General features: G+C 45.3%; 1 protein-coding gene across 1 annotated transcript in view; it reads right to left on the bottom strand.

Moving 5' to 3' along the window:
* The window catches only part of Galnt17 (polypeptide N-acetylgalactosaminyltransferase 17), a 447,965-nt gene that overhangs the window by 194,282 nt on the left and 226,183 nt on the right, over positions 1-27,500 (bottom strand). Inside the window, 2 exon segments of the mRNA XM_032886477.1 lie at positions 6,911-7,108; positions 11,245-11,419. Of these exon segments, the coding sequence (XP_032742368.1) occupies positions 6,911-7,108; positions 11,245-11,419 (373 nt within the window).

Genomic DNA, 27,500 nt, shown 5'->3' with positions numbered 1-27,500 from the left:
GTGTGTGCTCATTCTTGTGGAAGCCAGAGATCAACCTCAGGTGTCCTTTCGGAGACCATCTACCTTGTATTTTGAGATAGGCTCTCTCACTGAACATGAAGCTAATACATTTGCCTAGGCTTGCTGGCCGTGGACTCCTAGGAATCTACCTATTTACTCCTCCTTACAAGCCTAAACCAGCAAAACCAGCTATTTTCTTACATGGTAGCTTAGTCAGGAATTACCCTGCTATGGAAAGACACCGTGACCATAACAACTCTTACAAGGACCAAATGTTTAACACAGTAGTGCCGCTCTCGAATAGTTAAATGCCACTTGTGATTTTAAATCTGTGTAAATGTGTGTGTGTGTGTGTGTGTGTGTGTGTGTGTGTGTGTGTGTGTGTGTATGTGTTGAACAGGTCAGAAGACAACCTAAGGCATCAACCCTTCTTCTCTGTCTTGTTTGAGATTGGGTCTCTTGTTGTTTGCCGCTGTATACGCCAGAGTAGATCACCCACAATTGCCATAGTAGAGTTTTAGTGCCGTGAAGAGACACCATGATCACATCAACTCATATAAAGAAAAGCATTTAATTGGGGCTGGCTTACAGGTTCAGAGGTTCAGTCCATGATCATGGTGGGAAACATGGCTGCTGAAAGCTCCACATCCTTATTGGCAGGCAGCAGGGAGAAAGAATGAGCCGCTGGGTCTGACTTGAGCTTCTGAAACCTCAAAGCCCACCCCCAGCAACACACTCCTCCAACAAGGCCACACCTATACCGCTGAGGCCAGAGATGCTAATCCTTTCAAGCAATGCCACTCCCTGTGAGCCTACAGGGACCATTTTCATCCAAATCACCATAACAAGCATCCAGAGTATTCCCCATCCCTGCCTTCCATCCTACTGTATAAGAGCTGGGACTGGGTCTGGAGAAATGGCTAAGAGGTTGTGAGTGGGTTGGGGATTTAGCTCAGGGGTAGGGCGCTTGCCAAGGAAGCGCAAGGCCCCGGGTTCGGTCCCCAGCTCCGGGGGGGAAAAAAAAAAAAAAAAAAAAAAAAAAAAAAGAGGTTGTGAGTGCTTAACTGTTCTTGCTGACAACTCAGGTTCAGTTCTCAGCACCCACATCAGGCATAACCATGAGTTACTCCAGCACCAGGGGACTTGGATGCCCTTTTCTGGCCACCGGAGGCTACTGCCTATACAGAGCGCACACAAACTTATTAAGGCATGTTCACGTGAGCATAAAAAATGATCAATAAACGCATGCATCTCTCTTTAAAGTGCTGAGATCAATGTGTGCTACTGCATCCAGCTTTATGGAGGTTCCGCGTAAGGAAACCCACATACTCAGCAAGTGCTTTCTCCGAGGAGCCGTCTTCCCCTCAGCTCTGCAAGGCCGCTTGGAAGCATGGCGGAGACCTTGACATTTGAAGTCAGATTTCACAAAAGATCTACTAATGAGTTCTCTTAGAACGTCTAGGCGCCTAGAACTGGAGATACAGCTTGACTGGCATAACATGTACCTGGTGTACACAAAGGTTCTATCCCGAGTACCACATGATCCCAGCACTCTGAAAGTGGAAGATAAGAAGATAAGAATTTAATCATCAGCTTCACGGCACGTTCAAGACCTGGCTTCCATTAGATTGTTCTTCAAAAGGGATATATATATATATATATATATATATGGCTGAAGACTTGGTTCTGTGGGTAAGAGAGCTTGCTGCTCTTTCAGAGGACCTTTGTTTCATCCCTAACATCTGATCTGGGTGGGGTAGCTCACAACCATGTTGGGATAACCTTTCTTCACGTTGGTATGTCTCGGTATGGGAGCTAAATGCTGGTAGGATTCTGCTATTGTCATGTGTGTGCCCCATTACCGGGTTTTCTTATATTTTGGGTTGTGAGCCTAGCCTTTAACAGCTGAGCCATCTCTCCAGCCCCCACCGGGTTTTCTATTTTGTAAATATTTGTCCTTTCTCACCAGCCTAAAGGCCGTCAAGTGAGGTCTTGCTGCTGACGGGTTGTAATAAAGAGCGAATTAGCCAATTGCTAGGGCAGGGAGGAGGAGGGCAGAACTTCCGGAGACAGAGTGATACAGGAGAGGAAAGCGGAAGCAGAAGATTTGAGAGTAGACAGAGAAGAAACAGACATGGACCAGAACTGAGCAGAGAAACGTATAGAGCTAGCCATGTGGCAGGCCCCAGGCTAGATCATCAAGTAAGATGAGCTAGCTGGGAGACTACCCAAGCAGAAGGCATAAGCGTTTAAACTATCATGGAAGCCTCCATATCACTATTTTTACTACTGATGGATCAGAGAAAATCTCATTATATAACTGTAACTCCGGCTCTAGGGAATCAGATATTCCTTTCTGAACTCCATGGGCATCTGTACACATGGTGGGATAAAACTCACACAGATAACGCGTACATAGACACCAAGAGAAGAAGTTTTAAAAGGCTGGGGACCCAACCATTTTGGTTCCCTGTATGGTATCACAGGGGGCTGGGAGCAGGTGTCTTCTTGGGCAGGATGTGTTTTCTAACCAGCCCTCACTCTAACCCTTAGATGGGGCCTTTGTCCTCTTTGAGGAGATCACCTCACTCTCACCTGAAGCTCAGCAATAAACAATCAAGGACAGAGAACCAACAGGAAATCCTGGCAAGCAGCTCTTTAGGTCAAAGGGGAAAACCTATATAGGTTAGGCATCATGGTACAAGTCTGTTGTCTTAGCTGTTCTGGAGGCTGAGGCAGGGGGATCACAAGTGCAAGACCTGTCTGGTCTAAAGAGTGAGTTTAAGTAAAAATAGAAAAGGTCTGTGATGCAGCTCAGTGGTGGAGCCCCTGCTTAGTGGTCATGAAACCCTAGCATCAGTACTCAACACTAGAACAGAAGAAAGAAATGAACTGGGGTTGGGGATTTAGCTCAGTGGTAGAGCGCTTGCCTAGGAAGCGCAAGGTCCTGGGTTCGGTCCCCAGCTCCAAAAAAAAGAACCAAAAAAAAAAAAAAAAAAAAAAAGAAAGAAATGAACTGTTCCTGAAAGCAAAACTTTGTTGTTTTTATTTACGTGCACATTATGTATGTGATTTATGCACATGAGTGCAGTGTCCATGGAGGCCAGAAGAGGGCGCTAGATTTCCTGAAGCTGGAGTTAGGCATGGTTGTATGCTGTCACATGTGGATTCTGGAAGCTGTGCTTGGGGTCCTCTTCCAGAGCGGCAAACACTCTTAATCTCTGGATCATTTCTCCAGCTCCCTGGGTAAAACTTTTTATATGACATCTTCTCCCAGGAATTCTAGTCTCCAAAGCTTCTATTCTAGTCTATGCTATTTGGAATACAACACACTCTCTGTCCCTTTAATGGACTACAGTCATAACCACTAGCATCTTGGCATCATTGGATGGAGGAGAAATTACCATGTCCTCATGATTAAGAAAGCACATTATATCAGCTTAATGACATCAGAAGGCCCATAAAACTCCTTTCCAACAATTAAATCTCCCCATCAACCATTAACAAATTAAGTGTCTGATAAGTAAAGATGCACACTGAGGAAACTGCTGGTGCATGCTTCCATTCTGTACATCAGAGAATCGTGTAATATTAATGGCTCAGGATCGCAACTCTGTGTTCTTGAGTCTTTAAAACGCATATTAATCATCTGGTAATGTGACAGTAACTTGTGAGATACAAGCTATAGTTTCACCCAGAGCCTTCCTACTCAGAATGGCCAAATGTCTCAGGGCCATTCCACCTAGGCTAAGGGTGTATGCATGTAGTTCATAGTGGTGGTTTTGCTTAGAGTCCTTCACTGAGGGGCTGAAGGTATGGCTCAGAGGTAGAGGAAGTGTCCACTGAAGGGCAAGAGGCTTGGTTCAGTGTAAGGGAGCCTGCCTGGAATCTTCCGGCAAAGAGCTGGGGGGTGAGTATGAATCCACAGTAGAGCTCTTCCAAGAGTCCCCCATTGAGGAGCTGTGGGTATGGTTCAGGAGAAGCACTTGCTTAGAATCTTACATCGAGGGGCTGGTGTGTGGCCAAGAGGGAGGCCACTTGACAGACATACCCTAGTGAAAGACCAACAGCAGAGCTCTTGTTTCATGATCATTCACACAAAGGCTATCAAAGTTCCTCTCTGTGACCAATTCACCCGCCACCCCATTGTCCAACCTCCTGTTCTTTCAGTCACAGCTGGGGACTAGCCTTTCTCTGTGTCAGAAGGGCATTAGTGAGTAAGGATTATTGGACAAAGAATGGGAAACTTAATGTCTATACGTTCTGAAGGCTGCTGGGTCTCTACATGCTCCCTATTAAAGTTGGAGTATCTATGGGGCTTGAACCTTGGCTCTCAGATAACACCTCATCGATGAGCCAATACTATGACTTAAAGACAGCTGAGGAATCATTCTGGAGCCCTGTAGGAATAGCTGAGTTACAGCACTGTTTCCTTTGAGGTAGTACTCCAAGTCCACCTTCTTTGGTTTTTGAATCTAATCATTAGCTGATCCACTCCCAAGCAACTTCTCAGCTTTTAGTTCAAGAAAGAAAGTCAGGAGACTTCTCAAAACTCTTCTCTGGTGTGATGGTGCTCCTGGGTTTTTGTTTGTTTGTTTGTTTGTTTTTCTTTCTGTCTGTGCTAAAGCATTCCAAACAAAAGCAACTTAGGAAAAGAAAGGGCTTATTTGGATCACACTTTTCGAAGTCACAGTCCATCACTGAGGGAAGTCGGGGTGCGAACTAAAACAGGAATCTGAAGTAGAAAGCTTAGAGAATGCTGTTCACTAGCTTTCTCACTGGTCCACCCTTAGTTACATTACTTACAGACTCTAGGACCACTTGCTCAGGGAATGGTTCTGCCCACAGTGGACTGAGTCCTCTCCATAAAGTAACAGGCAAGACAAACTCCCATAGATATGTCCATAGGCCAATCTGGTCTGGGCAATCCCCTCGACTGAGACTCTCTTCTCAGATGACTCTAGGCTGTGTCAAGCTAACAGTTAAAGCTAACTAGAATAGGTGGTTAATGTTGGTTGTCAACTTGATTGGACTGAAAGACAGCTAGGACACTATTAAAGCACACGTCTCTGGCTGTGTCTGCAAAGGCATTCCAGATTGAACTGGTAAAGGGGAAAGAGCCACCCTGAACAGCTGCAGCACCGTCTTACAAAGCTGGGCACCTGGTTGAAATAAAAAGTAGAAAAGGGGGTTGGGGATTTAGCTCAGTGGTAGAGCGCTTGCCTAGCAACCGTAAGGCCCTGGGTTCGGTCCCCAGCTCCAAAAAAAAGAAAAAGAAAAAAAAAAGTAGAAAAGGGGAAAGGTAGCTGGAATCTAGAACAGACATATTTATTCTCTCTCTCTACAGTGAGACTGTCTACATCTTGTTTTCCTTAAGTTGCTTTTCTCAGACACTAGTAATAGGGATTTAAAAAAAGCTAACGCATTTTATCACAAGCTTACAAACCAAGATGGAACCCATACCCACCTATAGAAGGTTCTGTTCTATACACTCCTATATAGAACTCCTGTGTTTCCTTTCTGCTTTCCTATTGATATGAAAACTTTGCATGAAAGCCAGACTGAGACAAGCTACCCTTCCCACTTCTAATGACCAGAGACAGAATTAATACTATTTTAAGAGTTAGGGGCTGGGGAGATGACTCAGTGGGTAAGGTGCTTGTCTCACAAAAGTGATGACCCTGGTTTGGTCCCAAGAGCCCACAGAAGAGCCCAGCACCACAGCATGAATCTGTTATCCTAGTAACGATGAGATGGGACACACACACACACAGGCACACTCCTGGAAGCTCACTGGCCAGCTAGCCCGGTATATGTAGCAAAGTTCATTCAGTGAGAACCACTGTCTCAAATAAATGTACCTAAGGGATGATGTAACACCCTCTGATATGTGACACACACACACACACACACACACACATGCACACACATGTGCACACACACATGCATGAAAGTACACATACACATGTGCATATACACATGCACGTACACAGACACATGCACACACATGTACACACACATGTGCACACACACATATGCACACACACATGCATGAAAGTACACACACATGTGCATACACACATGCACATGCACAGACACACGCACACATATGCACACACATGGATGAATGTACACACACATGTGCATGTACACACACATTCATGTACAGACACATGCATGCATGCACACACATACACACAGGAACGCATGCACAGAGTCAGTTTGGAATTGAAAAGATGGTTCAGCAGATACAGGCATTGTCAAGCATGACACTCTGACATTGATCCTAAGATCCCACATAAAGGTGAAAGGAGACTACTGAGTCCACAAAGTTGTCCTTAGGCCTCTACCTGTGTGTCATGGCACAGGTATACCTCCCCCAATAATAATAATAAGTAAAATTGAAACAAAAATTCAGTGTGACCCTAGGTAGAAGGATGCTGCCCCCTGCCCTGTTCCATACCCTGACCTCTGGAACCTGTGACTATGACATTGTAGGAAAAAAGTCAGACATCATTATATCACAGATGTGGAGCTGAGTGGAGAAATTGAGATAATTTACTGTTTTCAGACAGGTTAACCAAGGGTAGGTAGGATCATAGAATGTGAAGCTATGTAACACCCGAGGAAAGATGAAAAATTATGTTATTACCAATTTTAAACTTTCATGGCAGTCATCTGAAAGCGGTGCCTAAGAACTGTAGCTGCTGCAATAAAATGCAATCGTCTCCCTCGGCAAGGAATTATGACCCTAAGACACCACCATCCCCCAGGGAGCGGCTTGTACACACTGCACCAGCCTTTGCCAGGCTCTCCCAGTCTTTCTCCGTGGCTCATGTTTACCCGTGGGTCTGGAGTCTCAGGACCCAGCGGATTTTACCAGCCCCACCAGAGCATACGTGTCACAGACCTGATGGGGAGAGAGGGATCCCCGGCGTCCCACCAGTCTTTCGGGGGGCTGATGTACATGCACCACAGCTCCCAGCTGTACCCGTGGGCGGAGTTCTCATAGCGCTGTACTTCGAAGTTGTCCTGCTTAATGTTGTCGATGGAGGGGAGGATGACCCGCTTCCGGTTTTCCTGGATGCGGGACAGAACGGGCTCAGCCCTGCGAAGCAGAGAAGTCACAATCAAATCTCTCCCCTGGTGCCTGCGTCAGTCAGTAGACTCCTAAAACTACCCCAAATGAAGAGAATTCAAGGGCTGGAACTCGGAAGGAAACTGAGGCACCCATAGGCACGTGACTTACCCAAGTTTGAGCGTGCAACTACCGTAATAGGTTTTTATGGTTTCGTTTTGTGATGCGTGGGCTCTTGTGTATCCCAGCCTGATCTCAAAGTTCCTGTGTAAGAAAGAAGGAGCCCGAACTCCCCATTCTCCTGCGTCCACTTCCCTGGTGCTGGGATGATAAGCACCCGCGACCATAGCCATTTTATTTGAGGCTGATGATCAAAACCCAGTGCCTCTCTACTAATCAAAATACACAAAGTTAAGTTGCTCAGGCTGTCCCTGAACTCCTGTGTAGCCCAGGCTGTCTTAGGACTGCCAATCTTCCTGCCTCTATCGGCTGGGTGCTGGGATTAGAGGCACACATCAGCCTCTTCCCTAAATGTCTGGTTTATATGCTATTAGGGATAGAACCTAGGACTGTGTGCGTGTTAGGAAAGTACTCTGCCGATGGATCTATATCACAGGATACTCTGTATGGGTTTTCGAATGTGCCGTATGTCTCTCATGCCGTCGTTCATAACAATGATGTCTGCGTGGTCAGGAGAGGCGCGGCGAGAGAAATTATCCTGGAGGCTTATCCCTAGCAAGTGCCAAACCTTTAAGCTCCTTCCCCATCTCTCTTTCTAAGGATTAATTTTTATTTATGTAGGTGTCCGTGCATGGATGTGTATGTGAGTGCTGTGTCCTTGAAGGGCAGAAGAAGGTGTCAAATTCCCAGGAGCTGGGGCTCCAGGTCGTTGTGAGTCACTTGGTATGGATTCTGGGATCTAAACTCAGGTCATGTAGAAGGGTAGTGGGTACTGAGCCATCGTCCAGGCCTTTTAATCATGCACGATGTTCCCATCTTTGTATGGTTGGCAGTTCTATGTGTTTTTCCCCACACAGCACTGTTGCTGTGCTCTCTCTCGCTCTCTCTCTCTCTCTCTCTCTCCTTTTCCTTTCTGCTGGGACTAAATTTCCTATCCCCAAATAGGTCATTTCTATGTTGGATTTAATAAGCAGTTTCATTAGTTTCTTTGTGTGGGTGTGACTATTTTTGTTGTTTTAATTGATTATCTAATTGCTTTAAAAGATCTGATTGGTCTGCTGCCGGCAGAAGACTTGGAACCAATTAAACCCGAAGTCGGGCAAATCTCAGCTCCCAGCTGCCCTTCTTCCCTCAAGGCTGCAGCCAGCGTGAACTGGCTCCAGCTTCAAGGTGTGAGCTGGCTGGCTTAGCCCGAAGCAGATGGTCGAGCCACAGTGAGTGTGTGAGGCCGGATCACAGGAAGGAATCACTTTCTGAATTCCAGAAGCTAAAGATGGCTCACGTAAGCCGAGACATTAATCTTCTAGCTTGGGCCAGAGCATAGACTTTGGAAAAGAGTCAAGTGGAAAATCCCATTTCTTTGTGCTCTTTGGAAGAATAATGAGAACTTACAGGCTGCGCCAGTCTCTTTTCATTTGCAGCTATTGAATTACCTGTTGGCTCAGCTCATCTTTCTATTTAAAATGAGCAATAAAATACACCCTGGGCCGTTGACTGCCTCCGATACTTTTTACACACATGGCGGAGGTGGAAGCCAGAGGGAAATTAGTCTCCTCAGCTCTCTCCCTCCGTGTCTTCACTGAAGAGATTCTCTTTGGGGGAATGCCCTTGGCAGTCAGCAGAGAGCAGAGCTACCAAAATGGCTTAGCTCTGATATCACCTTTTCTGAGAAGCCATTCCTAGTTTTCCCGGTAAGGAGGAGGCTTGCTTTTTCTGACGTGTGTGTGTGTGTGTGTGTGTGTGTGTGTGTGTGTGTGTGTGTGAGAGAGAGAGAGAGAGAGAGAGAGAGAGAGAGAGAGAGAATGAGAGTTTTTTTTTTTTTTTTTCGGAGCTGGGGACCGAACCCAGGGCCTTGTGCTTGCTAGGCAAGTGCTCTACCACTGAGCTAAGTCCCCAACCCCTTTATTATGTTCTTAAGAGTTATGCTCATTTATGCATATGCACGTATGTCTGTGTTCCCTTGGTGCTGGCCTTACGGACAGTTAGTTGTGAGCCTCCTAACCTCTGTGCTGGGAGCTGGACTGGAATCCTGTGGGACAGCAGCAAGCGTTTCTTCACTACTAGGTCCTCTTTCTGTGCCCTCCACCTCAAGCTTTTCAAACAGTTTTCTTCCTCAACTCAGAACTCATGGATTCTACTAGATTCGTGGCCAGACAGCCACAAGATCCTTCTGCCTCCACCTCCCCTGTGCTGGGATTACAGGGGCTCACGGCTTGTGTGAGCATTTCATGTGGGGGCTGGGCATCAGCACTCAGGTACTCATGTTTGCATCACAAAAATCTAACCAACCAAACGTTTCCCCCGGTCCACATTTTGCCCTCTTAATGGGAAAAATAAAGTTGACATTTTAAGTTAGTCTTCAAAGTAATGGATTGCATAATGTTATTTCCATACATGCAGCTCACTACGCTCTATTCTTTCTCTCTGTGTGGTGTATGTACACACGTGTGTGTGTGTGTGTGTGTGTATGCGCACGCGTGTGTGTGTGCATGTGCACAGATGTGCCTGCCTGTGCACGAACGTGGAAACTAGAGGAGGATGTCAGGTGTCCTGCTCTATACTTTCCTGTCTTACTAACTCAAGACTGAGTCTCTCAGTGAACCTGGAGACAGGCTCTCACCAATGAGGCTCAGTGAGTCTCCTGTCTCCACCAATCACAGCACTGGGTTTTCAGGCGCACGCAGGGCTTGCCCTGGCTTTATTATAACATTGGAGGTTGGAATCTGGATGCACATCCTTACGCTGACACAGCAGGCATTTACCAACCAAGCCATCTCCCCTCACCCCCACCTTCACAGAATGTTCCTACAGCCCAGGAGCTTGGCTCCCTCCCTCCATGACCTTTTCTCTTTCCTGCTCCCCAACTTCAGTCTGGGGTGTCCTGTGGTCATATGACCTACTGCATTTTCTCTGCTCACCTGACAAATCTCTACTGGGGGAACCCCCAGTGCAGGTGGGTGGGTGGGGCTTCAACATGTGAATTGCTTTCTTGAAAGGATGTGGGTACAAGCAACGTGTCACAGATGAGAAGAAGCTTGGACAGCTATCTGAGATGTGAGCTGAAGTTCTCACCAGTGTTGGAGAGTCTGATCAGTTAGTTGTTTAGGACTTCCATGATTAAGCCGGTTGGATGGCTCAGTGGGTAAAGGCATCTGCGACTGGGCCTAACTACTTGAGTTCAATCCCTGAGCCCCAGATGCTGGAAGGAGAGAACCAGTTCCTGAACGGTTCCATCAGTCTCCATACACGGTCCATGGTGCACGATTGTGGAGAGTTGAAATGTTGAAGGTCCAGAGCCAAATTATCTTGGGCTATCTGCCTACTGGCTTGCTTCCCCTGGCTTGCCTAGCTACTTTTAGCCCTACTTGTTGTTAATATTTTAGAGAAATGACTTATTTTTGAGATGAGGACTCATGGGTCCCAGCCTGGCCTTGAAATTTGCTAACCACCACAATAACCATTATAGTTAATCTTAACTGTTGCCTTGTTATCATCTAGAATCAAACCAGATGTCTGCGAGGGCATGTCTGTGAGATAGCTTCTCGACTGGTTACTTGAAATGGCACAACCCTATGGGTTGGAGTCCTGGACTGAATTAAAAGGAGACATTTAGCTGAGCACCAGCATCTGTCTCTCTCTGCTTCCTGACTGTGGATACAATGTAACTAGCTGTTTCAAGCTCCTGTGCCATGCCTTTCTCGCCATGATGGACTGTGTACCCTCAACCCATGGGCTCAAGTTGCTTTTGCCAGTTACTTTCTGACGCAGAAAGGGGGAAAAGTGACTGATATATCGATGATAACAGTAACAGTGTCTAGCAAGCCAGCCATTGATTTACTTTCTTGCTTTCCAACTTTATCTCAGTGGCCTTCTCACCAAATATCCCTTCTCCGTTTTTCCAGTGGTCCCAGGGGCAGGGAACAGGAAAAATGGCCACCTCCCAGATACATTCCAACAGAGCGCTAAGTTTTAAGCTCATTACCTACCAGCCAGCAGTGAATTCCACGTGAGCGTCGAAAAAGCCAGTGACCTGGCCAGTGGCCGCCTTCCAGCCCTCGATGCGTGCTCGGATCAGGCCCTCTCTCTTTTGATTGCGTACCACCTTCACCAGCCCAGGATAGCGTTTGTGGACATATTCCTCCAGGGGGGCCTTCAGCTCCTCTATAAATGACAAATGGCAAGAAACACAGGAATTAGTCAACTCAGATCTGTACCCCAAATGCTGTGATGGGGTTGAGTAGATGTCCAGTAGCTAGGAGTACTAACACCTCATAGAGTTCAGTTCCCAAGACCCACAGAGATGGCTCAAAACCACCTGTAACTCCAGTTCTAGGTGACCTGATGTTCTCTATTGGCCTCTGTGGACATCTGTGTACATGCACACACCGTCACACAAAGATATACAAATATGCGTAGCTTAAAGTTATTGAAAATAAACATTATAAAACACCGGAAAGTTCTTTGATTACAAGAAAAGAGAAAAAGTTGGCATGTGAAGAATTTTAACTCCCTGGAAGTTAGGAAGTTAGAACACATCTCCATACACTAATCATACATACAGCTGTGTTATAACGCATGTGAATGGTCAACACTGACTGTCAATTTAACAGGATCTACAATCATCTAGGAGGCACACCTCTGGATTAGGTTGAATGTGGTGGGAAGGCCCACACTGAATGTCAATGGCAGCGTGTATGGACCAAATAAAAAAGAGAAGGCGAACTGAGTCCCAGGATCCATCTCTCTTGCTCCTGACTGCAGACGCAATGACCCATTGCCTTGCCCTCCTGCCATCATGCTTTTCCTGACGTGATGGACTGCACCCTCAAACTGTGAGCCACAATAAACCCTTTGTTCCCTGAGTGGCTTTCATCAGGGATTTTTGTCATATCTATAAGGAAAAGTAATAATAGAGCATGAAAAAGCAAGTGGTAGAAAAGCCATGGAGAACTCAACACCCTTCTTGGCATGAAGCCAGCCTCTGCCTCCCTGTGGAGAGCTCCAAGGTATGTGCCACCACCAGTTTTTTTAGGTTTTGTTTTGTTTTGTTTTGTTTTTGAGTCAGAATCTCTCATTGAACCTGGATCTTGCTGATTCAGCCAGGCAAGCCAGCCAAGGACGATCTCCAGGGATCCTCCTGTCTCTCCCCCTTCAGCTCGGTGCTGGAGTTAGAGGCATGCACTGCTGGACACAGTTCTTTTATGTGGCTTTGCTGTAGAGAGCTCTAACAGGTCCTTTAGCAGATACAGCGTGGCTTCTTCTCATCTTAAGGGTACCTGACAGCTTTTGCCCACTGAAAAGTCATATAGTTTCTATATATGTAGGGGCTGGCCTTTCTGCATCATGGGTTTGGTTCCTTCAAGATACAGTCGCGTGGTGCCTGGAGGAAGACAGGACAGTGTATTGATGAAGAAGTGAGAAAAGATGAAGGGATTTGGAAACTCCTGTCAGTCAAGGGCTGGGATGGTGGGAGAAGTGGTTTGTTCCTTGTCCTCCCATGCTGAACACCAAACTCACCTGTTCAAATGCTAGCCCTTCTCCCCCTGTAGGGGTTAGAATATGCTTGGCCCAGGGAGTGGCACTATTAGGAGGTGTGGCCTTGTTAGGGTAGGTGTGGCCTTTTTGGAGGAAGTGTGTTACTGTGGGGGTGGTGGGCAATGAGACCCTCCTCCTAACCTCCTGGGAGCCAGTCTTCCCCTAGTAGCCTTCAGATGAAGATGTAGAACTCTCAGCTCCTCCTGCCTGGATGCTGCCATGCTCCTGCCTTGATGATACCGAACTGAACCTCTGAACCTGTAAGCCAGCTCCAGTTAAATGTTGTCCTTGTAAGAGTTGCCTTGGTCACGGTGTCTGTTCACAGCAGTAAAACCCTAAGACACTATTCCGTGTGTGTTCTACATATCCGATGTGTGAGTAGAAGTCAGAGGGCAATTTGTAGGGAAGGGTTCCCTCCTTCCACCGTATGGGCCCCGAGGAGTAAGGTCATGTTGCCGAGCTTTCTGGAAAGCTCCTTTACCTGTGAGTCATATCATGGCCCCTCACAATTAATCTCATTTCTCTTCTTTTCTTCCGCACGGTTTTAAGAAATTTGAATGAGAATTTCAGAGCCGTGCGGATAGCCCGAGGAAGCCATGTCAGAGGTGACAAACAGTAGGCACAGGAGGAAGTGCCTCAGCTAGGCATAGAGAGGAACGACTTGGAGCGGAGGTAATAAGGGAGACGGTATAAAAGTTAGGCAGAGGGGGAGGGGATGCACATTCACTACTGCAGCACACATTTTCACAGAAAAAAAAATATATATATATATACATATATATATACATATATATATATATATATATATATATATATATATATATATATATCACCATCGGGCTGGTGAACTCTTTCACCTGAGCAGAGACTGATAAGCGTACCAGAACACAGTTAATACGGTGGCCATTAGGAAGTCCTGCCAGGGGCAATGGATTAAACACTATTCATTTGAAAAGAAGCATCTGAGAAAGAAACAGGGCCACGGAGATGGCTTGTGGTAAATCACTCGCTGTACAAAGCTCGACGACTCGAGATCGGATGCCCAGCCCCTCTTAAAAGCCAGGCGCGGTGACGTGAACCTGTAATCCCAACGGTGGGTGAGGGAGGGTGGAGACTGGCAGATCTCTGGGGCTTCGTGACTGCCAGCCTAGCTCCAGGTTTAGTGACAGACCCTGTTTCTAAGGGTTCGGGTGGAAGATGATTGAGGAAGATACTCAGCGTCAACCTCCGGCCTCCACTCAGGCCTCCACAGGAACACGTGTGTGCATACGTGTGCGTATAATACACACGCACACGAATAAGAAAGAGCTGAGGACGTTGCTCAGTGGCAGGGCATATCCAGGCCTTGGTTCAATCCCCAGTGCTGGGGATAAAAAAATAAAGTCAAGAATAACACTTTATGTAAGGTGTTTTTCTTCTTCTTTCTTTTTCTCCTCAAGACAAACTAAAGAAGAAAACAAAAACCCATTTCTGCAGAGATAAATGTTTACCTTCCAGGACTCGAGGAAATTCAATACTAAATTGGCCAGGCGCCATCTGGGAATCCTTGTGTGGCTGAAGGTTTTGATAAACAGTATCTAGGGGGGGAGTTGGGGAGGGGGAAATGCCACCCGTGATCAGGAGGGACTAGCAAGGGAGGATCATCCTCTCCTTCACGATAAAAGCAACAGCTGTCATCCGGGCTTGGGAGCGCAAACTGGGAGCGTGAACTGGAAATGAGACGGGTTCGGATAGCACAGACTGACGGAGAAGGAGGTTGGCACAGAATTCTATCCAGGCTCTGCAGTGTTATAAACTACACCATTGGTCAGGAGCAAGGACTAACCCAGGAGACTTGCCTCACTACTTCCAAAATCAAGGCAAGAAGTTCCGGGCCACACACTCAGAGGTTGGGAGATGGCCACTCAGTCTTGGGCCATGTGGAGTTCATGGATCCACACAGTGGACAACCACACCCCCTTCTACCATCACAGGTCGTTAGGGCTCCAGGCTAAGAATAATCAGACTCTGCTCTCTCAAGGTATGGACCCACGAAGAACTGATCTGAGCTCTAGACTCTAGAATGTTCACTTGCATTGCAGTCACTGGCAGGCCTGAAGTACAGGCTGAGAAGAGACGTGTATGTGCACAGGCATATAATAATAATTTAAAAAAAATCTTTAAAACCTACAAACTGTTTCTGGAACTTTTTTCCATTTAGTTTATCATCATCACCGTCACCAGCGTCGTCACCATCATCCACTATAATTGACTGCAGGTAACCAAAACGCAGAAACGCAGCAGGTAAGGGGTGGGTGACAACCCCATTGCTCAAACCAGGTCTCTATTATTGCTGCCGTCACCAGTCGTCCTCCTACCCCCAGTGCTACTCTGATTACTGACGCCACTCTCTGCCCACAGCTGCTGAGTTAAGGGACCTGCTGCTCCCTGGGAACGTGTGGGTTGTGGCAGCTGGGGAGGAGTGAACAGCACATATGGCGCGTTCCAATTAGAAAACAGAACAACGGTGCCTGTCTCCAAGCCAGGCATCCTCAGAGTCCGAGCCACCCAGGAGCCTAGGAAAATGCAAGTTCCCTGGCTTGTCTTGAAGCTGGTGTATAATACAGCCAGACTCAGCGTGGTTTGCCAGCAACCCAGAGGAGCCTTACGCCAAACACAGAAAGTCCCGGAAGCACACAGAACAGAAAAGTTACCATTTGCAACATCTGAAAATGTTGAGGTCAGTAGCGCTAAGTCCGCTCATGGTGTCCTAGGGGTGTCTCATCATCCTGGTCACAAAGCCTGAAACCTCTAAAGTGTTTCTCAACCTGTGGGTCGTGACTCACTGGGGAGGTGGGGGTTGTCGAATGACAGTTTCACGGGGGACACCTAAGACCATTGACAATAGCAGATATTTACGTTATGATCCATAACAGTAGCAAAAGTACAGTTATAAAGTAGCAATGAGAATCGTTTCATGGCTGGAGGTTACTATAGCATGAGGAACTATATTAAGGGGTTGAAGCATCAGGGAGGCTAACAACCTCTGCTCTGAAAACTTGCTTTCATTCACCTGCTGCCCCAGCCCCTGATGATCACTGACAACATTTTCTGTCTGTGAATTTGCTTATTCTGGATAGGTCATAAACTCACACAATCCACAGACCCTTGCGTCTTCAAGTCTTGTTCATTAAAAAAAAATACATTTAAAACATTTTATTTATCATTATTGTGGAAGGAGAGAGATGTGCGTGGCATGACACACCTGTGGAGGTCAGAGGACAGCTCTGTGGAGTTGATCTCTCCACAAGTTCTCGGGATTGAACTCACGTCATTATGCTGGGGTAGCTAGTGGCCTTACTTGTTCAGCCATCTTGCCAGCACTTTGGTTTATTTTAAAAAGATAATTGTTTTTATTACCTTAAAACTTGTGTGTGTGTGTGTGTGTGTGTGTGTGTGTGTGTGTGTGTGTGTGTGTGTGTGTGTGTGTGTGTGTGTGTGTGTGTGTGTGTGTGTGTGTGTGTGTGTGTGTGTGTGTGTGCAATCTATGTGAGTGTGTGTGTGTGTGTGTGTGTTCCACTACTTCCATTCTGCTCCTATGATAAATCACTCCGACCAAAAGCAACTTAGGAGAGAAGAGTTCATTTGACGTACACTTCCAGTTCATAGAGCATCATTTAGGCAAGTCAGTGCAGGAACTCAAGCAGAAACCTGAAGGCTTGCAATTCCATGTAGTACCACCTCTGACCAGGGAACTCACTCATGGACAAGGAAGTATAGTAGGAATTATCAGCGCTGCTCCTGGCTGACTCTCTGACAAGCTCATGCTTATTTAGCTTACTTATACTGTTGGTAAATATTTAATATCAATCAGGGGTTTCTATCCAGCCTTAGATCATTTGGTTCCCAGATAAAAGACACAAAACCTTTATATTTATGATAGGCCTTCAAAGCACTAGAGCTGGCAGATATCTACCCTCTAATCTACTTCGCTGTCAATAACCTAGGGTTATAATTTGCCATATTCCATCTGGCATTATTCCAATAGGCCAGCCTTCTTGGCTATGTTTTCATGATCCACTAACCCCATGGCATCTTCTCCTCTTCCCCTCCTCTTCCCCTGTGATCTCCTGCCTCAGACTCCAAGCCTAGGAACTGAAACTCTATCTCTACTCTGCCCAGCTATAGGCTATAAGCATCTTTGTTCACCAATCAGGGATAACTTGGGGATGGGGGGCAAGGTTACAAAGCATCACTTGGTATACACAAGAATCTCGTCATCCCTGGGACAACCAAGGTCAGTATTTCTGGTTATAATACATAGCAACAACAGACAGTTTTAAATTAAGGAGCAAGGTTCACACAACAAAGGCTGGTAAATGTGAGAAATCACTGTAGGCCTAGACCTCTGGATACAGAATTCAGCATTACAATACATAGCAAGAGACCAAACCTCAACATTTACAGTCCAGGACCACCTACCAAGGGAATGGTGGCGCCCACAGTTGGCTGGATCTCCTATATCAATGAAAATCAAGAGAGAGTTCCTCCCTACAACATGCCCACCCATGACCTGACCTGGAAATCCCTTAAGTACGATTCCCTTCTCAGGTGACTCTAGGCCATGTTAAGTTGACCATTAAAACTAAATAGGACACTACCAATCAATTTCTCCACAGTTAATCTTTGATCCTGGCCGACTCTCTGTACTCTCCTGAGTCACCAAAAGCTGGCTATCCCCACATCTAGAAGGATCTAATGTGATACTTAGATAAGCTTCCTTCTCCCAAGGTGACCTTCCAATGGAAATTGTTCATTATGGTCCACAGTTGTAACCTCACAGCTCTGGTGGTAGAGGCAGAAGAATCAGGAGTTTGGGGTCATTTCAACTCTGTGAGACTTGGCCTCAAAACATAATTCCTTCAGGCTGGATGAATGGCCTGTCCCACCCCTCTGGGGCAAGCACCCAGTCCTTGTATCTTGTTAATACCCCAGAATCTTGCCAGTCCCAGCCTTGGGCGGTATCCACGGTGAGGGCTGTCAGTTCACTGGGGTTCAATCACATTCAGTTCAGAAGATATGGTTTTATTACAGATATTCATCAGGACACTTTACATTTCTCAAGCATCATTTTTTTTTCCTGAGATAGTTTCATATTTTATGTATGTGCAAATCAGCTTCGAAAAATAGACTTAAAATCCCAAGATTCCCAGGTGCGCATGGAAAGATCTTTATGCCTAAAATAACCAGCCCACTAAATATATAAAATGCAGCTGAACCAAGACCAATGCCTAGCTAATCTTTACAGTCTCCCTGATTAGATTAAGGATTACTGAGGCCCATCTTTGGGTATGTCTGTAAAAAGGATTCCAGAGCTTTTTAAAAATGAAGGAAACCCCATCTTTAATGACTGTGGTACTCTGCTACTGTTGTGTAGCCATTTCCTCCAGGAAGTAAAGAAACTTCCCATGTCTGGGAATATTGAAATGGACAAGATGCACCAGACCCTTCCCCATCAAGGTTAAAGATGGAGGAAAAAGGAGTAAGAGAGGAGACTGATTCCCTGGGCTGTCTTGAAGGGATTTTCAGACCTAGTGAACTGCCAGCAGTTATGCAATAGAGCTTCATGGCTTCAGCCTTCATACATGGTAATCCCTCTTGGTGTGTGATATTAGTGATCCTTAGTGATACAGCTGCCCTTGAGTCATCCTGCCCCTCTAAGTAACCACTCACCCAAATTCCTGTTAGTAACACCTCATTGGTTTACCAGTTGGACTTTGGTAGAGTTGGTGCCTTGGCCCGTCATATGTTCTCATTGTGGAGGGAATAAATAGTTAAATGTGTATTGGATCTACCCAAGAAAAGTTATGCACAATGCACGGGCTGCAGAAAACAAAACACAAAACAAAACAAAACACAAAACAAACCTGCTGAGATCTGGCATTCTGCTCTCTCCACCTGGATCTGAGGAAGCCACCTCATGTTTGTGTCATTTGACACATTCTCCCCTGGCCACTGCATGAATTATCTCAGCTAAAGGCCTCTTCAGCCACCATGCCTTCCCCTCCATGATAAACTGATAACAAAAATGTCTATAAAGATTCTCTTCAAGATTGGGAGTCGGGGTGAGGGAGATGGCTCAGTGGCTAAAATGTTTACTATAAAGCTATGAAGAAGTGACCTTGATCCCCAGAACTCATGTTAACAGGCAGGAACAAGACTGGAGAGAGGGCTCGGCAGCTAAGAGCAAGTACTGTTCTTATAGAGGACCCAGGGTTGGCTCTCAGACTCCACATGAGTCAGCTCACGGCTACCTGTAGCTTTGGTTCTAGGAGATAAAACACCTTCTCTGTACTTCATGAGCACTCTTGTTCACACACACACACTCTCTTTCTCTCTTCTCTCTTCTCTCTCTCTCTGAATGTTTAAAAATTGGGTATTTTTTTCAAAAGAAATATGTATCCTGAAGTTTATATACTTAGGGACAATCTTCTTTATGCAAAAGACCAAAAGCTCTTATTTTTCATAATTTCACAAAAGATGGGGAATGTCGAGAGCTGGCTCAAATTTAGTTCTCAGAACCCCTAGCAGGCAACTTCCATCTACCTGTAACTCCAGCTCTAGGGGATCTGATGCCCCTCTGGCTTCTATATGCACCTACATTCACACATGCACACTTACACACACACACGCACACACACACACACACACACACACACACACGCATATACACACACACGCATCACACATGCATGCACACATATAATTACAGAATAAAAGAATTTATTTACAAAATACATAATTGTATAGGTAGGCCCCCTTGGGTGGCTCTGAAGGGTACCCAGGTCAAGAAAGAGTCAAAAGTATAAGTCTGGTGAGGCTGGCTTCAGCAAGACAGAGTCCCTACCCTGATAATCACTGTGTTTTAAACATCCCGAGAACTCGGCTTGGATGTATCACTAATGAAATATTTATATCCCCGAATTGCTAACGAAGCTGAGTAAAAATGTCAGCTAATCAGGAAAAGCTCCAGAACACACCATTCAGTGAGATTAGACCCCCTTTCATAATCTAATGAGGATGTCTCGCAAACTTTAATGAGGCGCGATCCCTTTTTTAATGCTTATTAGGTCTTTATTGAAGGCCACCAGTGACTGTGACTTTAACTATCTCAACTGGTCTTGTCCCCCTTGGAGACTCCATTTAGGTAAAAAGGTGTTATGATCATCAGTTTATTGATGAGAAAATCGAAGTACAGAGAGCATTTGTGTCGTCCCAGTATTTATAAGATGGAAACTAGACCCGTAGCTGTTCCTGCTGGGATACATCTGTAATATCAGCACTTAGGAGGCTGAGGCGGGGCGGGGGGGGGAGGGGGGTTAGTGTAAGTTCAAGGTCAGACTAGGCTATGGAATGAGACAAAGTCCCCAAATAAAATTTAAAGCAGAGTTTAGGATAGAGTTCAGAAATAGAATGGCTGCCTAGAATCACCCAGGGAGGGACTGGTGTGACTCAGTAAAAAACAGCAGTGCCTAGAAGTGCCCAGGGAATGGCTATGAATGTCAGCAGTAGAGCATTTAGAAGGAATCCCATAGTAACAGGCTAGGGTCATGGCTCAGCAGTAGAGCTCTTGTCTGGAATTCCAAGTAAGGGTTGAGGTTGTGGTTCAGTGGTTGAACATCTGCCTAATTGTCCCAGTGATAGCCTGGGGTCACCACTCAGTGCCCCGGATCTTGCATATCATGTACAAAAGCCCTGTTTCAAGATCCGGTACTGTAACAATAGCAATAAAAGCTAACCTTCCTGATTAGAGATGGCTATGTAACAAGGAGGAGCATGAATAGGATAATATCAGTACCGTTATGAAAGGTCCAAAGAAGCTAGTTGGTCCGCTGGTACCTTGACCTGGGACTTTCTAGGTCTCAGGACCATAAGCACAAAATTCTCCATTTCCATTCTTGATTAATTATCCAGTCTTCGGCGTTTTGTTGTAGCAATGCACAGGGACTAAGGAAGAGTAGTCTTTCCGAGCTCACCACGTTTGTAAGTGATACCTTTGCTCACATCTTGTAAAATTATGAAATCTGCTATCTGTCTGTTCGCGGGAACCTTCTGCTACCTGACATGAACTTGTCTTGAAATCACATTCCTTTCAGAGGCTCTGAAGTGCATTCGCTTACAGAAAAGTTACCAGCGTGTGCTACATTACTCCTTACCTGGGGATATATGGAGAACAAATGTGACTGCGTAGAAAGTGCCCAGAAAAATACATGCCCTTTGTCCTACTTACATTTCTGTTGCTGTGATAAAATGCCTGGCATCACGCAGCTGAGGGGAAGAAAGATTTATTTCAACTCACAATCCATGTTACAATCTCTCATGGTGGAGGAGTCAGAGCAGAAGCTTCTAACAGCTAGTCACATCACATCCCCAGTCAGGAGCAGAAAGAAATGCACACTTGATCAATCGCCTGCCTAGGTCAAACTTGATTTCTCTATTCTTACGCACTTCAGAAACCCCCTGCCTAGGGAATGGTACCACCCACTGTGGGCTTGGCCTTCTCAAGTCAATTAACAACCAAGATAGTCTTCCAACGTACAGTGTAACATGTATAAAGGGAAATGAGAAAGGAGAAATATTGGGTGATAAGGAAGGTCTGGATTCAGGTAGTAGACACTTGAGTCACAGAAGAAGATATAGAACTAATTGTTCTAGTTTTAAATCTTTTGTGGGTTTTTCATTCTTTATTTGTGGATAATTAAGTATATAAAAATATATTCAGTAGTAGAAGCATAATCCAATTGAAGTCCCAGAGCTTCAGAATGATAATTTTATATAGAAATTCTTTGACTTGGAGTCTGGTCAATTTCACTGTGTGGTGGTTTTTATTTGAAAGTTCTTTATAATAAAGTTTAAATAAATATAAGATATTTTAGAAAACAAAAAACAATCTGTTACAGATACGTCCACAGGCCAGCCAATGTGTACAGTCCCTCACCAAAATGTTCCCCAGGTGACTCTACTTGTGCAAATTGACAAACAAATCTAGCCACCAGATCATTCCGCACACCTATGGTCATTTGATCTTTCACAAAGGAGCTAAAACCATCCAATAGGGGGGAGGGCAGCATTTTCAACAAATGGTGCTGGTTCAACTGGAGGTCAGCATGTAGAAGAATGCAAATTGATTCATTCTTATCTCCTTGTACAAAGCTCAAGTCCAAGTGGATCAAAGACCTACACATAAAACCAGATACACTCAAACTAATAAAAGAGAAAGTGGGGAAGGGCCTTGAACACACAGGCACAGGGGAAATTTTCCCGAACAGAACACCAATGGCTTATGCTCTAAGATCAAGAATCGACAAATGGGACCTCATAAAATTGCAAAGCTTCTGTAAGGCAAAGGACACTGTCAATAGGACAAAATGGCAACCAGCAGATTGGGGAAAGATCTTTACCAATTCTACATCCAATTGAGGGCTAATATCCAATATATACAAAGACCTCAAGAAGTTAGACTCCAGAGAATCAAATAACCCTATTAAAAATGGGGTACAGAGCTAAACAAAGAATTCTCAACTGAGGAATACTGAATGGCCAAGAAGCACTAAAGAAATGTTCAACATCCTTAGTCATCATGGAAATGCAAATCAAAACAACCGTGAGATTCCACCTCACACCTGTCAGAATGTCTAAGATCAAAAACTCAGGTGACCTATGGGCACTTGATTTTTGACAAAGGAGCCAAAAACCATCCAATGGAAAAAAGATAGCATTTTCAGCAAATGGTGCTGGTTCAACTGGAGGTCAACATGTAGAAGAATGCAGATCGATCCATGCTTATCACCCTGTACAAAGCTTAAGTCCAAGTGGATCAAGGACCTCCACATCAAACCAGATACACTCAAACTAATAGAAGAAAAACTAGGGAAGCATTTGGAACACATGGGCACTGGAAAAAATTTCCTGAACAAAACACCAATGGCTTATGCTCTACGATCAAGAATCGACAAATGGGATCTCATAAAACTGCAAAGCTTCTGTAAGGCAAAGGACACTGTGGTTAGGACAAAACGACAACCAACAGATTGGGAAAAGATCTTTACCAATCCTACAACAGATAGAGGGCTTATATCCAAAATATACAAAGAACTCAAGAAGTTAGACCGCAGGGAGACAAATAACCCTATTAAAAAATGGGGTTCAGAGCTAAACAAAGAATTCACAGCTGAGGAATACCGAATGGCCGAGAAACACCTAAAGAAATGTTCAACATCGTTAGTCATAAGGGAAATGCAAATCAAAACAACCCTGAGATTTCACCTCACACCAGTGAGAATGGCTAAGATCAAAAACTCAGGTGACAGCAAATGCTGGCGAGGATGTGGAGAAAGGGGAACACTCCTCCATTGTTGGTGGGGTTGCAGACTGCTACAACCATTCTGGAAATCAGTCTGGAGGTTCCTCAGAAAATTGGACATTGAACTGCCTGAGGATCCAGCTATACCTCTCCCAAGCATATACCCAAAAGATGCCCCAACATATAAAAAAAGACACGTGCTCCACTATGTTCATCGCAGCCTTATTTATAATAGCCAGAAGCTGGAAAGAACCCAGATGCCCTTCAATAGAGGAATGGATACAGAAAATGTGGTACATCTACACAATGGAATATTACTCAGCTATCAAAAACAATGACTTTATGAAATTCATCAAATGGTTGAACTGGAAAATATCATCCTGAGTGAGCTAACCCAATCACAGAAAGACATACATGGTATGTACTCATTGATAAGTGGCTATTAGCCCAAATGTTGAATTACCTAGATGCCTAGAACAAATGAAACTCAAGACGGATGATCAAAATGTGAATGCATATTGCTCCTGAGAGACACAGCCAGAATACAGCAAATACAGAGGCGTATGCCAGCAGGAAACCACTGAACTGAGAACAGGACCCTGTTGAAGGAATCAGAGAAAGAACTGGAAGAGCTTGAAGGAGCTCGAGACCCCATATGTACAGCAATGCCAACCAAACAGAGCTTCCAGGGGACTAAGCCACTACCCAAAGACTATACATGGACTGACCCTGGACTCTGACCTCATAGGTAGCAATGAATATCCTAGTAAGAGCACCAGTGGAAGGGGAAGCCCTGGGTCCTGCTAAGACTGAACCCCAGTGAACTAGACTGTTGGGGAGAGGGAAGCAAGGGGGGGAGGGTTGGGAGGGGAACACCCATAAGGAAGGGGAGGGGGGAGGGGGATGTTTGCCCGAAAACCGGGAAAGGGAATAACACTCGAAATGTATATAAGAAATATACAAGATAATAAAAAAAAAAAAAAACAAACAAAAAAAAAAAACTCAGGTGACAGCAGATGCTGGCAAGATGTGGAAAAAGAGTAACACTCCTGCATTGTTGGTGGGATTGCAAGCTGGTACAACCACTCTGAAAATCAGTCTGAAGGTTCCACAGAAAACTAGACAGTACTACCTGAGGACCCAACTATACCACTCTTGGGCACATGACCAAAAGATGCTCCAACATATAATGAGGACACATGCTCCACTATATTCATATATAGCAGCCTTATTATAATAGCCAGAAGCTGGAAAGAACCCAGATGTCCTTCAACAGAGGAATGGATACAGAAAATGTGGTTACATTTACACAATGGAATACTACTCAGCTATTAAAAACAATGACTTCATGAAATTCTTAGGCAAATGGATGGAATTAGAAAATATCATCCTGAGTGTGATAACCCAGTCACAAAAGAACACGCATAGTATGCACTCATTGATAAGTGGATATCAGCCCAAAAGCTTGGAATACACATGATACAATTCAGAGGCTACTTGAAGCTCAAGAAGAAGGAAGACCAAAGTGTGGATGTTTCAGTCCTTCTTAGAAGAGAGAACAAAAGTACTCACAGGAAGAAAAATGGAGACAAAGTGTGGAACAGAGACTGAAGGAAAGGCCATCCAGAGACTGCCCTACCTGGGGATCCACTGCTTATAAAGCCACCAAACCCAGACAATATTATGGATGCCAAGAAGCACATGCTGACAGGAGCCTAACAGAGCTGTATCCTGATAAATACGCCAGAGCCTGACAAATACAGAGGCAGATGCTCGCAGCCAACCATTGAATTGAGAATGGGGACTGAAGTAGCCGAAGAGTTTGCAACCCCATAAGAACAACAATATCAACCAACCAAATCCCCCGGCGCTCCCAGGGACTAAACCACCAATTCCAAAAGTACACAGGGATGGACCTATGACTCCAGCTGCATATGTAGTAGTGGATGGCTTTGTCTGGCATCAATGGGAGGAGAGGCCCTTGGTCCTGTCAAAGCTTGATGCCCCAGTTTAGGGGAATGTCAGGGCAGGGAGGTGGGAGGGAGTGGGTAAGGGGGAGCACCCTCATAGTAGCAGGGGGAGATAGCAGGTTTCTGGAGGGGCAACTGGGAAAGGGAATAACATTCGAAATGTAAATAAAAATATCCAATAAAAGAAAAAAATGTTAAAAACAAAGCAAAACAAAGAAACAAACAAACAAAACCCTGAACTCCCAACAGCGAAGGGGGTGGAGGTCTACACTAGTCATAGGATGCTGGTATAGCAGTATGGGTTCACGTTTTGGACTGGAAGCAGATACTGACCCTTCTAGGTTGCCTTCCACTGATGTAGTCAATACAGAAGTGGCTCATTGGGCCAATCAAGAGAGCATGATCACCAGCGTGAGGTACAGAGGGAACCTTTGGAAGTTTAGGTAACACCACTGTGTTAGTGACTTTTCTCAGAGCTCTTGACCAAATGCCTCATGAGAAGAGGGCGTTGACTTTTGACCTGCAGTTTAGAAGGGTTTGTTCTGTCATGGTGGGAGTAGGGTGGGGTATGGCAGTAGCAGTGTGAGTCTGACTCTTCACATGTAAGTAGATAAAGAAGCAGAGAAAAGGGAAGAGTGGGGGGCGGTGGGTCAGCTGACTTCCTCTTGATTCATTCTGAGACCCCGGTCTGTAGGACTGCCCTGCCCATATTCAGGGAGAGTCTTCAGTCCTAAGTGAAACCTCTCTGGAAACAACCAGAGACACATGGATATAACCGGAGGCCATGTCTCCTAGGTGACTGGCAATCTGGCCAAGTTGGCAATGAAGACGAACCATCATAACCATCAAACTGAAGGAGTCAAGGTGTTACAAAACTCTTGTGATAATAATGCCAAGGCGCAGACACATCCATCTCTGAGACCCTGACTCAGGGTAAGGATACATGCAGACATGTGTTCTCCATATTGGGCTTTGGGGATAGTTCAGTAGATAAAGTGCTTACAGTGGAGGATGGGAGCTCAGATTCTCAGAACCCAAGTAAAAGTCAGGCAGTATGGTGGCTGCCTGTAATTTAACACTTGAGAGGCTGAGACAAGGGATCCCTGGGACAAACTAGCTAGCTAGACTGTTGGGACTTGGGAAGATCTGGGATCAGTCAGAGACCCTGTCTGGTACCTAAGGAGAAGAATGATAAAGGAAGACACATAATATCAGCACCTGTACCTCCCCTAGACAAACACATGCATGTACACGTACACACAAGTGTGCTCCAAATGTGAACACGTGTCTACACATGCATACATAACACACACACACAACGCAATAACATACAAGATAGCTATCTTACATGTTTTATTCTCTGAGCTGCTCCTAGCTCTACAGTCTTAAATAATGCACTCATTGACTATCAAGGCAAGGGCTGGAGTGAGGGGTGGGGGAGGGGTGGGAAGAGGCGAGAACAAGAAGCTTCAAGAAGAATGGAGGAGGTTTAAGAGGAATGTTCTTGTGCAACCCTGAAAGCATCTGCAGGCAACCCTGTGGTGAGATAAAAGGAAGCAAAGTAGAAAGCCAAAGACAGGAGAAGAGACAACGAGTTCTTGAATACCAAGCACTGAACTCAATACACTGCTCTAAGTTGAGCATCCATGAGGGGCTCTGGGGAAAAGGAAAACCTCTGCAGCTTTCAACTCCATTGTCAAAAAAAATTTCCTGCTTTCTGCTTCATCTATTCAGCGCTCCTCTTGAGTACCAGTGATAGGGTTCAGCAGGTAGAGGCATTTGCCCCATCCCTGACAGCTGTGTGAGAGAACCGACCCCCCCATCCACTTGTGCTCTGATTGCCACACACGCTTTGTGGCACAAACACATGGCCACAAATAAATAAGCAGGTAAGGAAACCTGAAACGCAGTAAGTACAAGTGATGGTAGCTGACAACTGAGGCTGTGATGTCTCCAGTGATTATCCTTAAAGCAAGAGAGCGTTTGCCATCCCACCCACGTGACAAGCAGCAGCCAAGGCCTGGGAAGATGGCTTAGTGGCTGAAGTGCCTGCCATGCTGTTATGAGCACCTGAATTCAACCCACAGAACTAAGTTTTCTTTTTAAATGATGCTCAGTACAAACTTGTAATCCCAGGGCTGGGGAAGTAGAGTCAGGAAGATCCCAAGGGTTTATAGCTAGTAAGCATCACCTATTTGGCAAGCTTCAAAAGAATAACAAGCTCTGCTTCAAGAAAACAAAAGAAAAGAAAGAAAGAGAAAGAAAGAGGAAGGAAGGAAGAAAGGAAAGGAAAAATACACAGCACATGAGAAATAGTATCTGAATTTGTCCTCTGAACAACACATGTATTCAAGATTGCACACATGCACGCACACACACACACACACACACACAC

The sequence above is a fragment of the Rattus rattus genome, chromosome 16, assembly GCF_011064425.1.
Source record: "Rattus rattus isolate New Zealand chromosome 16, Rrattus_CSIRO_v1, whole genome shotgun sequence".
NCBI classification, from domain to species: Eukaryota; Metazoa; Chordata; class Mammalia; order Rodentia; family Muridae; genus Rattus; species Rattus rattus.
Note: the sequence above shows the minus strand (reverse complement) of the source record. Positions and strands in the feature narration are given on the sequence as shown.